At 23.7% G+C, this 12,168-nt stretch overlaps 2 protein-coding genes across 2 annotated transcripts; both read right to left on the reverse strand.

Moving 5' to 3' along the window:
- Window positions 1-638: 638 nt before the first annotated feature.
- LOC551958 lies at window positions 639-6,078 on the reverse strand. Its single transcript, XM_624340.6, has 13 exons — window positions 6,004-6,078; window positions 5,675-5,931; window positions 5,416-5,578; window positions 5,076-5,343; window positions 4,730-5,005; window positions 4,501-4,620; window positions 3,329-3,465; window positions 2,216-2,472; window positions 1,951-2,113; window positions 1,602-1,866; window positions 1,215-1,519; window positions 954-1,073; window positions 639-848 (listed from the first exon to the last, which is right to left on the reverse strand). The coding sequence occupies exons 1-13, from the start codon at window positions 6,061-6,063 to the stop codon at window positions 678-680; spliced, it is 2,562 nt and encodes an 853-aa protein (XP_624343.2). The 5' UTR covers window positions 6,064-6,078; the 3' UTR covers window positions 639-677.
- Window positions 6,079-7,634: 1,556 nt separating this feature from the next.
- On the reverse strand, window positions 7,635-11,918 carry LOC552006 (uncharacterized protein DDB_G0287625). The gene is made up of 5 exons (XM_625271.6): window positions 11,729-11,918; window positions 8,658-9,259; window positions 8,412-8,578; window positions 8,063-8,249; window positions 7,635-7,958 (listed from the first exon to the last, which is right to left on the reverse strand). The coding sequence occupies exons 1-5, from the start codon at window positions 11,763-11,765 to the stop codon at window positions 7,767-7,769; spliced, it is 1,185 nt and encodes a 394-aa protein (XP_625274.4). The 5' UTR covers window positions 11,766-11,918; the 3' UTR covers window positions 7,635-7,766.
- Window positions 11,919-12,168: the final 250 nt, after the last annotated feature.

Consider the following 12,168-nt stretch of genomic DNA (forward strand, 5'->3'; position numbering starts at 1 on the left):
ATATAACTACATGTGTCTATATTACATAACAGGCCCTTTTTTTCCTTTTAAATATAATAATGAAATATAATAATTATATCTCGTATAATATTTCAATTATTATAATAATTTTTTGTGGATAATTATATAAAAGATTTCATTTTTAGATATATACTTTGTTAATATCAATATAACTTTTATATGAAAGAATGTAAACTTTCATGCAAAAAATATGATTATATCAATTAATATACATTATGTAACTTAATTTTAATACTGAATCACAGAAACCCATTAATTGGGTAAGCAATAAATTATATATTTAAAGAAGTTTATATATTTTTTGAAAAAAAAAATTTGTGCTTGCATTGAGAAATAAATATTAATTTTGAATAGATAGTCTGGTATGCAATATTTAAAATTATAAAGAAAAACATGTTCATTTTTTTCTTTTCTTTTTTTAAAGAAGATAAAAATATTCCAAATATTGAGTAAGAAAAAAATTTCAATAAATTTTTTTTCACTGTACTTATAATAGAAATATATGAAATAATTAAATATGATTCTAAAAACAGCACATAATAATTTGAAATTATTAATCTAGTTATTACTTTCAAATATTGTTTCAAACATTTAGTAATATAAATATATTCTTATAGTTTTTTTTCATAATATGCAAATTATAATTTTTACTAAATTTATGAAATTGAAGGTATTTCGAAATTAACGCTAAGATTTTCAGATTGTGCTAATTTGACAATCGTTGATAATTTAACTGCGACTCGAGCAGCTTCATCCAAATCATCAATTGGTACAATTTTTAAACCTGCATTCGCGATAAGAGCTTTTGCTTCATCTACATTTGTACCCTGAAATATATATTATATAAATATATAAATAGAATAAAATTAAATTTATATTTCAATTATTAATTTCAATAAAAAAAATATATTACTATTTTTTTTAAATTATACCTGTAATCGAACAACAACAGGAATTTTTAAGCTAAGTTCTTTTGTTGCAGCAATGATTCCTTCTGCAATAACATCACATCTCATAATTCCACCAAATATATTGACTAAAAGAGCGTGAACCTATATTGAGTAAATGAAGAACATATATTAATATTATTGATATCATCTTTAGACTTTAAGTCATCATGAATATATATCAATATATAATATATAATATATATATGTGAAATATATAATATATCTTTATATTATATGACTTACTCGTGAATCAGATGTAATTATTTTAAATGCTTCTTTCACAGCAGATGTAGATGCACCACCACCTACATCTAAGAAATTAGCTGGTTCTCCTCCATGTAATTTTATAATGTCCATAGTAGCCATGGCTAAACCAGCTCCATTTACCATACAACCAATATTGCCATCAAGTGCAATATAATTTAAATCATATTTAGCAGCTTCAACTTCTTTGGTATCTTCTTGAGTCCAATCTCTCAAAGAAAATAATTCTTTTTGCCTAAATTCAGCATTATCATCAAATCTACATTTGCAGTCCAAAGCAAAATCTATATATTAAAAATAAAAAATAAAATCTTTAAATATTACACTATATAATATATAAAATACTTTTTTATGAGTTGAACTTACACTGTCCATTAACATCTTCTGCCAGAGGATTTACTTCTAGCAAAAGAGCATCTTTTTTAAGAAACATTTGATATAAATTCACAATGATATTAGAAATATAATCTTTAACATTTTGAAGTCCAAGTTTAATAGCAATACGTTCTGCTTGATCTTTTGTAATACCCTTGTAAATATCAATAGGTTCATACATAATAGCACTGGGATTTGTTGCAGCAACTTCTTCAATATTTACACCACCTTGACTTGAAGCTATTATGACTGGACCCTTAAATAAAAAAATTTTTATCTAATAAATTATTTAAAATTATTTTATTTTATCAATTGAAAATATAATTTCTCAACAACTTACACCAAAAGCTCTTTCCATCATGACAGCAAGATAATATTCTTTACGAGGAAACATGCGTTGTGTTACCATTACTGCATTGCATATTCTACCTGCTTCGCCTGTTTGTTTAGTAATTAGTAATTTACCTAACATTTGACTGGCTAATTTTTTGGCTTCTTCTGGTCTATAAAAAAAAATTTGTTTTATATACACGCATATATATATATAATAAAAATATATAAAATAAATATAAAATATGATTGTTCTTATGCATTTATTAACTTACGTTTCACACATTTTCACACCACTTATATTAGTTCCCTTAAAATGCCCTTTTCCTCTGCCACCAGCTAAAACTTGTGCTTTCAAAACAATATCTTTAGATTTTAAGTCAGCAGCAAGTTTTGCTGCTTCATCTGGAGTTTTTGCAACTCCAAATTTAGGAGTTGGAACTCCAGCTTCATTCAATAAACTATAACTAATATGTTCATGAACATTTAAATTCCTTACTTGTTTTACTAAGTTGATTTTGCATCCCAATATCTATATAAATTAAAAAAAAATGGATCATTAATAACAAATATAGTTTTTATAAAATATCTATTATGTATATAATAATAATAGATAAATATAATAATATAATATAAAAATATAATAATATGCATATAATATAATAATAATAGATAAACACAGAGTTTGATATTATAAATTATAAATTTAAATTTTAAGATTTAAAAATATTTTAAACTAAAAATTAATTAGTGATAATGACCTATATACTTTTAATCACATCCTTGACACTTATAGTTTATTTTATTTTTAATATTTCAATTTTATTTGTAATTATATTCATAATAAGAAAAAATAATAAATAAAAAATACAGCTATTAAAATTAAATAAATAAAATGAAATTTATTAAAAAAAATAATAATAATAATTCTCTAAGACAATAATTCAAATAATCGATAGTGATATTCGATTATTTAAATTTTGAATTTTGAATTTTTAAAAAAAATGACAATTGTAATTTGACAAGTAGTATTTATTTTCGTATAATTTAATAACTACTAATTAAATACAAATGAACATAGAGTTAGTGACCAACAAATCAAAAATTGATGATGAAAATGTCTATGCTCATATTATACAACTGTCATGTACATATTTCGTAAAAAAACTAAGTTTAATATAAGGTTACTATCTTTGGCTTCGAATCATCTGACCCTGGCGCCTAATTTAGCAGACTACAGCCATCTAATATAATGATTATCTTACTTATGAATCAATGACGTAGATATCAAAAGATTTAGAAAAATAGAATTAAAAAATATGTGCGAATATGAATTCCCAAAAATAAATGATATAATAATGTATGATATAATAAAATATAAATCATACCTTTGATCCATTAAATCGGGTAAGATTTTCAACGAGTGAGATAGTCCGAGACAACATAGTAGCCATCTTACTAAATAGTGGCAGTGGACTGCGAAACGTAACTTGCGCCTTCATGTCCCCACCTTTCTTGATATTTACTACAAAAACATGACGCAAACTCTACGAATGAAGATCACGATGGCAGCACTATTTTATATTATAAATACTTCTATGAAAATTTAATTTATTTATTTTTTAATTATTAAGTATTTATAACATATATATTTTATTTTTTTATTAATTTCTCTTAAATGTATAATTTTGTTTTTATAAATTATCTTTATAATATATTTTAAACACAATTGAAATTCAAAAATTCATCATATTTTAGAAAAATGTAAACTAAAATATAATTACATTATAATATTTACATTTTCGAAGAAAAATATTTATTCCTTATATTTATCTTTTACATATATTCCATATAAATTTATATATTATAAAAAAGAATAAAGAAAAAATATATAAATGTTCATTTTTTCGTATTTTATACATGTTATCGTTTAAAATAATTGATATAAAATATTAACATATTCATAAAACACTTTTGGAGAATTGATTAATTGTATACAAAAATATCAATTAAGATTTATTTATTAAATTATAAGAAATGGAAATTTGTATTACAAGAAACAAGAGTGAATCACTTTGTTTCGATTATATTTCTATCGCATTATCTCATTTACTTAAATTATTTATAACTTAATAAGTAAATCTTTGATATTTTTATTTATTAATTTTTATCTTTGATTTCTAGAATCAACTCTCTAAAAATGTTAACACTCTGTATATATAAAGTACAAATCGAAAATTATTTTATCTTACATATTCAAAATAATTATTATATATATCTTTTAAATTGTAATTTTAAAAATATAAAATATTTCCTTTTATTTGCTAGATTTATTTTTAATTTTGAAATCCATTTCTAAATTCAAAGAATTTGCAATTTTTATTACTGAAGCCAATTTTACAGCTGCAATAGCAGCTGTAGAAAAATCTTCTTCAACAAAAACTTTCAATTGAGCATCTTTTATTAATTGATTTGCTTCTTTTACTCTAGTTCCCTATACAATATGAATAAAATTTGTTAATTAAATACAGTCTTTATTCATGTATTATCAATAAATTACCTGTAGTCTTACAACTATTGGCACTTTTATCTGTAATTCTTTGGATGCAGCAATAATACCTTGTGCGATTATGTCGCATCTCATAATACCGCCAAAAATATTTACGAATATTGCTTCTACCTAAAGATTTTAATGAATTTTATATTAATTTTATTTTTGAATAAAAAATTTATTTTAATTATTTTTAAATTTATAAGTACATTTGGATCAGATAGTATTATTTTAAAACCTTCTGTTACTGCTTCTTTAGTAGCAGAACCACCAACATCTAAAAAATTAGCTGGAAAACCGCCATTCATTTTTATTACATCCATAGTAGCCATTGCTAATCCAGCTCCATTTACCAAACATCCTATATTTCCATCCAAATGTATATAATTTAAATTAAATTTAGTTGCATGAAGCTCACTAGGATCAATTTGTGATATATCTTGTAGATTAAATAATTCCTTCTGTCTAAATTCTGCGCTGTCATCAAAAGAACATTTACAATCTAAAGCAAAATCTAAAAATATATTATTATTATTTATTAGTATTTTTAATTCAATAAAATTAAATAAATTTTTAAAACATACATTCTTCACAAATGTCTAATGCAAATGGATTAATTTCAAGTAACAAAGCGTCTTTTTCAATAAATAACTCATAGAGATTGCAAATAATTATTGAGGTGAGTTTTTTTGATTCCCCTTCAAGACCTAAATTATCCACAATTTTATTTATTTGTTCAAGTGTTAAACCTTTCATAATATCTATTGGCGTATACGATATAGCTTCCGGACTCGTAGCAGCAATATCTTCGATATTTACACCGCCTTGCTTAGATACGATTATAACAGGACCCTAAATTATATATATATATATTTTATTCTGAATAACAAATTCAATGATTATTTTTAATGAAGAATAATTTACATCAAAAGTGGTTTCCAACATTACTGATATATAATATTCTTTACGTGGAAACATACGTGTCGTTACCATTACTGAATTACAAATTTTACCAGCCGGTCCAGTTTGTTTAGTTATTAATAATTTGCCTATCATACTACTAGCCACAGTTTTAGCTTCTTTGGGACTAAAAATTACATAAAGTAAAATTATGAAATAAAATGTAACATATATAATAGCACAATTAATAATTATATTACAATATTATAATAATTAAATTCACCTTTCGCACATAACAACACCCCTGACATTGGTATCCTTGAAATGTCCTATTCCACGTCCTCCAGCAAGAACTTGAGCTTTTAGAACAATATCTTTTGTATTAAGATTCGCTGCTATTTTTTCTGCCTCTTCTGGAGTTTTAGCTACTCCAAATGGTGGTGTTGGAATTCCAGCATCTTTCAATAAAGTATAAGCAAGATTTTCATGAATTTGTAGATTTCGAGTTTGTTGAATAGTGGCAGAAGCACGATTTAAAAACTGAAAATATTTTCTTTAGTGATTGATATTTATATTTATATCGTATATAAATATTTAAATTATGTTATCTACCTGTTTCTCTATTCTTCGAACATAAAATGATATAAATGGCACGATGACATTAATAAACATATTGCCGACAATTAATTTTAAATAATTTTATATAAAAAAAGCTTACTTAATATATTGGCACAGAAAATTGTTTAGTTTTTACGAAATTACGCGAAAAAAATGTTTTTTTTATATACAAAAAATTACAAGAAGTATGTTTGCAAAAGCAATGTACTTGAACTTGTAACTTTAAGTGAAAATATAAATTTGAAGTCAAGTAGGCAATGGATATAATATTTTGTAACATTGTAATTATAATTATAATACTAAATATTTGCTATAAATACTAAAAATATTTTATATAAAAACTATACAAATCTTATAAAGATTATTATATTTATGTCATTAGGTCATTGAATAGATTTATAAATTATAATATTCAGTAGGATAAATTTCAATAAACTATATATTTATTAAATTATACGTTTAATAAATATAACTTATATTTTAATGAAGATTCAATGTTTTTATTTTTTATATATGTATATGGTGTTAACGTATTTGTAATTTTTGAAGAATCGATTCCAGAACAAAAACAAATAAAGAAATTGGTATACAAAAATATCGGTTTATTTATCAAGTTATAAGCAATTTAAGTAGATGAAACGAAGCGAAAATATAATATGAGAGCGAAACAAAGTTTTATTTTATTTTCGTCTTACTTCATCAAAAATTTAAATTGTTATAATTTAACAAATAAATTCTTATTGACATTTTTGTTTATTTTAATTATTATAAACATATTAATATCCATATACACATATTTAAAAATATATATATATATATATTATATTGCATTAATAAAATAAAATAAAATGTCAAAAATCAATTTATATTATACTTTATATGATTTTTTTACAAGAACTTAAACTTATTAAAACATATAATAAAGAAAAAAAATTTATATTATATCATAGGCTTATATTTCATTGATATATTGTATTCAATATATTTCAAATGTAAATATTTTTTGTATCTATATTATACATTTATTTTTAGACTCAAAATTATACTTACTTTAGGAACTACATCCTTAACAAAATTTTTAATTCTTATAATTTGAATGTGATTATAATATTTAATGATTGAATTTCAATCTTTTGTATTAATATTACTATATTTAATTTTTAGATAGATAAATTAAATATGTTATTGAGGCCATATTTTCTAAAAATATATTAAGTTATGAGAAAAATTATATTGAAATCAATAATTTCAAGATATAAATTTAAAATCAAAATATTATTAAAACATTAACAAAATTTTGACTCATTAATAAAAAATCAAAATTTATACTTAATATTCAAAAAATTCTGATAGTTTCTTATATAAAATTTTATCATTCATTTTCAAATATTAAATTTATAACAAAAATTTATTACAAAGAAAATATAAACCAATTAATCTTACAAAATTTTTATGGTAAAATATAAGATGTCAAACATATAAGATAATGCAAATACTGAATTTATTATAAATTCAATATTTGTTATATTTTGAAATATAAATTTTTTATATTTTAGAACTTAAAAATAATTTGCATATTATTTAATAATAGAAATAGAGAAAATAGAAAATATTTGAATTAAATGAATTACTTTTTACATGAAGCAACTTTACTATCAATACAATTAATAAGACAGAATTACAATATTTGATATTTATGTTTTAAGCAATAAAATGTCTGGCCTCAACAGTCTTATATTCTAAATACAAAACAAACTTTAAAAACTAAATCTATCATTAAGTGTTCTTCCTGTAACGCCAAGATTTCCAGACAAGCTGTACATAACTTCGCTAAATGTACGATCATCAACATCTGCTCCTGTATCTGATGATGGAGTATTACGTGTACGAGAACGGGAACGCGACCTTGATCTCGAACGTTGTCGACCGAACATAGGTGATCGACCAACCTGAAATATAAATTTTGTTATATTTTACTAGATATATCAAATAAATTTTTAATATATCAAATTCAATTTTATTTTTTTTAATTTTCTTATAATAAATATCATACCATATTCAAACTTTGTACACTTTGTCTAAATGGAGATCGTCCTCTTGGTAATGGGCGTAAACTGTTTACAGCATTTCCGTTTCGATTTGGTGTAAGAGTGAGAGGGCGTTGGTGCGTACTAGGACTATACTCATTTCCCAACGTACACATGAAGTTTACATTTGAGTTTGTACTTAATCGCGAAGAACTACAACATTGTATGATTTCAATAAGATTCCAACGTGAAATATAAGGAAAAAATAAAATATTAATATATTTTATTTTAAAAAGTATCCAAAGTTTTATAAATTTTTTTAAATACTATTTAAAAAAATAAATTATAAAATGTGTTAAATTATAAAAAGCATACTTCATTCTCATTAATTTTTGTTCATATTGTGCTCGTCTTTGTGCACGGGCAATTTGATCTGATCGTAATCCACCAGTAGTAAAACGACGTTGGGAAGTTAAAATTTGTTGTCTTCTATCCGTGGATCTTTGTTGGAGTGATAATAATGATTTTCCAGTTTGGGGAACCTATAAAAAAATAAATAATTAATTTAATTTCAAATTTATTATCTTTATAATTAAATGCTTACATATGATATCAACTTACTCTAAATTGATTTTGTAGAGATAATTTCTGATTCTGTCTTTGAAGCAGTAACTGTTTTGCTCTTTTAACACGATTTCGATAAGCAATTTGAGCAGGACTCTGATATCCCAATCGATTATGAACTGAAGTTGGATCGCGTAAATTTGGTAAACTATTTGTTCTTTTTAATGGAGTCTTGTTATTGGTAAAAAAACCTCCTTGTGTAAAAGTCAAGTTTGTACGACTTCTACTACGAGTCAGACCAAATCTATTGCCACGACCACGGCGAACATTAAAAGCTCCTCGTGTATTTGATTTTTGATTTAATGTTAAATTACTTCGTGATCGAGTAAGACCACTATTTTTCTTATATCGTTTTCTCACAAAACCACCACGCACATTATTATTATTATTGTTATTGTTATTATTATTATTATTATTTTGTCCAGCTTGCCATGTTTGTTCTTTTTTAGCAGTTCCAGTATTACGCTTCACTCTAGCACCTCTACCCCTGAGTCCACTTCGCCCTCGCGCACTTCCTCGAGTGCGCTTAGCACCAGATTTTCCATTAGCAGTCCCAGCCTTTTTCTTTTTCTCCTTTTTCTCCATCTTTATGATCTCATCTTAAAAGGAAGAAAATTCACAAGGTTTAGTGAGCGTACAGTGCATGAAGTTAATTTGTGTTAAGCTTTAATCTGGAATATGTGAAAAATTTCCTCTTGTATGGATGATGCTGAAGGACAACTCAATATGGCTAATTCAGTTTCTATTTAATTCCTTTAATGATATCAGTTTTTATCAATATTTATTTATTTTAATTATTTCCCTGATTTTCTTCCAATGTATGTTTTCAAAATAATTTCATCAAGTATGCTCTAGATATACGTATATCTATTAAAATGTTTAAAGTAAATACAATAAAACAGTAATTTAGAATTCCTGTTTATCAATCAGCCTTTAAAATTAAAATGTATAAATAATTTTTTAAATATGATATTAAATAAAAAATAATTAAAATCTCATATATTATATTAAATAAAAATGATAAAAGTATTGAAATATTACAATTCTGAAGATAAAATTTAATTCTTCAAAAATATAACTATTTTGTAAAGTAAATTTATATTATATATTATATATATAGATGTATAAATTTTATTAGATAATTTTTATATATTTTTTCATAATATACTACTTTGAAATTACAATTTTAATACAAAATTTCATTTTAAATGAAGAAAAAAAAAAAAGAATTATTTGTTATTATGTGAAAAGCATTATTGGCCAATTTAATAAATAACAATGTATTATATTCTTTATTTTTTTTTTTTGCATAGATTTCTATATTTTATAAATTTTCTTTCTTTTGTATAATTTTTATTTTAATCTTCCAATAGTGTCAATTATTTTTTTCTGAATTGATATGTATATGTATATGTATATATATGTATTTTCTTATATTGATAATTCTTCATGCTTTTTATATTTAGATGTTTGACATATTTCAATTTTTCCTTTAACTCAATGTATATCTTCAAGATATAATTTTTATATTACATTGTTTGCTGAGATTTGCTCCGTTTTTCCACTTCAGTTCCATGTATTAAAAATATTACTCAATGTTCATTGTTTAAGAAAATATATAAATATTATACTGCTATTCAGATAACATTAGGATATTATATCAATTACACTGAACAAAAATTAGAATTGAATAGGCATATTATTGATAATATGCTGTAGTAATATTATTTCTTGGAATATTGGATTGCTTCAAAAGTAAATCTTTGTGAAAATCATCTCCGTTTGCATCTAATGTTATTCATAAAATCTTCATATATATAAGCATTAAAATCCAATAATATATTTTTTCCATTTTGCTTTTAGCAAAAATTTGTCAAAAAATTCGCTTTCATTTATTGAATATTAAAATGTACCACATATTTTATTTAATAATTAACTTAGTTAAGATATTTAATCATGGATCTTCTTGAACTTTCATGTATTTTTATTGTTTAAATAATTATTAAACAATCATAATCAGTTGAGCTTTTTATTTTCAATTATTTGTTTAATAAAAAATGCTTCTGCTAATTCTAAATATCATGAAAAATATATATATATATATATATATCATAAAGATAAATTATTCTGTAGTGTAGATTCATAAACGTTTCTTTTATGAAAAACGTTTCAACCAGTTTCTTTTGTGATTTAATTAAATTTCAAATTCAACAATAAATATTACTTGTCACAAATGATATTTCATTTATTTTCATATCAAAACACATAGTGCATTGAAAATAAAATCGATTCGAAAATTTCAATGTTTTTATCTCATATATGGTGTAGCATTTCAAGTCCATCACATCAACAAAGAGAAACTCGAGGAACATGATAGCGGAGATAAAAATACGACTAAAGTTACGCAAACGTATATCTCACGTAATGAGAAAGTTGACTTCTTTTTGTGAAGTATAACTTTGTTTGCGTTATTATCCAAAAGCGTCTCGTTCATGTTCGTCAATTTTCCATTCGATAAATTGTTGTTTATTGTTAAAAGAAATCCCTTTCCACAAATCCTACGTAAATCAGTATTTTTCTTAAAATGCATAAATCCTTCATGGCGGCTATACTTTTCTTCTTTATTACTATCCGCCGTAGAAACCCGTACCGTTTGTTCCTATTATATGTATGGTCAAAATTGAATAGTTCTTTTAAAAATCCGGAATGCACACTTATCATCATATTGGTTAATCAATCATCATAAATAACAAAAACATTTTCTTCCAGCAATTGAAAAGACGCAACATATTCTCCCATAAGTAAACAATGATTAAAACTTGTCTGTCTTTGGACTTAAGAATTAATTAGGGAGATGAAACGATTCTGCATCAAAAATTTCGGCGACTGATATAAATTTTTTTCCGAGATTTAGTACCATTAGGTATCAAACGAAGGAAAATAAATGTAGATCTACGTTGTATAATTTCATCGCCATTTTGAATTCGTGCAAAAGAAGAAACAGTAGCCGTACGCTCACCCAGGATTATCAGCAAAACTGCTAGATTTTCGAGACTTTGGCCACTTACCAAGCGACATGTTCACTTTTGCGTCAATCTCAGACATTTTGTTCGTTTTATTTCTGTTTATTTTTCTGAACGCGAAATACACGAGGACTGCAAATAAATCACCCGAATATTTCTGTAAAATCACCACAAATCACACACAACCATATCATACGACACACCGATCGCGAATGAACATAAATGGCCAGTTACAGGAAGTCATCGTCGAATCATACCGGAAATTATGGTTGCTTTTATAATTTGGAATTGATGTGAATGCTTGTTTTTATAATTAATTTAAATATATCATTTAATTATTTATATATTAAATTTTAAATATATAATTATATAATTATATAATTATATTGATTTTCATAAATTTATAATCAAAATTATACATATTCTTTTTTATGTTATTTAAATTTAAACAAAAAAATATTATATATGCATAATTTATATGTACA

This window comes from Apis mellifera, linkage group LG15 (genome assembly GCF_003254395.2).
Source record: "Apis mellifera strain DH4 linkage group LG15, Amel_HAv3.1, whole genome shotgun sequence".
Lineage (NCBI taxonomy): Eukaryota > Metazoa > Arthropoda > Insecta > Hymenoptera > Apidae > Apis > Apis mellifera.

Bases quoted from the DNA above. Each gene is read 5' to 3' on its own strand.
- LOC551958 (XM_624340.6), bottom strand. From the start codon at position 6,063: ATGTTTATTAATGTCATCGTGCCATTTATATCATTTTATGTTCGAAGA. The intron at 3,466-4,500 runs GTAATTTATTGA...ATGTTTTTGTAG, and splicing joins CAATAGTTGTAAGACTACAG to TAAATATCAAGAAAGGTGGG. The intron at 2,114-2,215 runs GTAAGTTAATAA...TTTTTTTTATAG, and splicing joins GGTGTGAAAATGTGTGAAAC to ACCAGAAGAAGCCAAAAAAT.
- LOC552006 (XM_625271.6), bottom strand. From the start codon at position 11,765: ATGTCTGAGATTGACGCAAAAGTGAACATGTCGCTTG. The intron at 9,260-11,728 runs GTAAGTGGCCAA...CTTCCTTTTAAG, and splicing joins AAAAGTGAACATGTCGCTTG to ATGAGATCATAAAGATGGAG. The intron at 8,579-8,657 runs GTAAGTTGATAT...ATTTTTTTATAG, and splicing joins CTCTACAAAATCAATTTAGA to GTTCCCCAAACTGGAAAATC.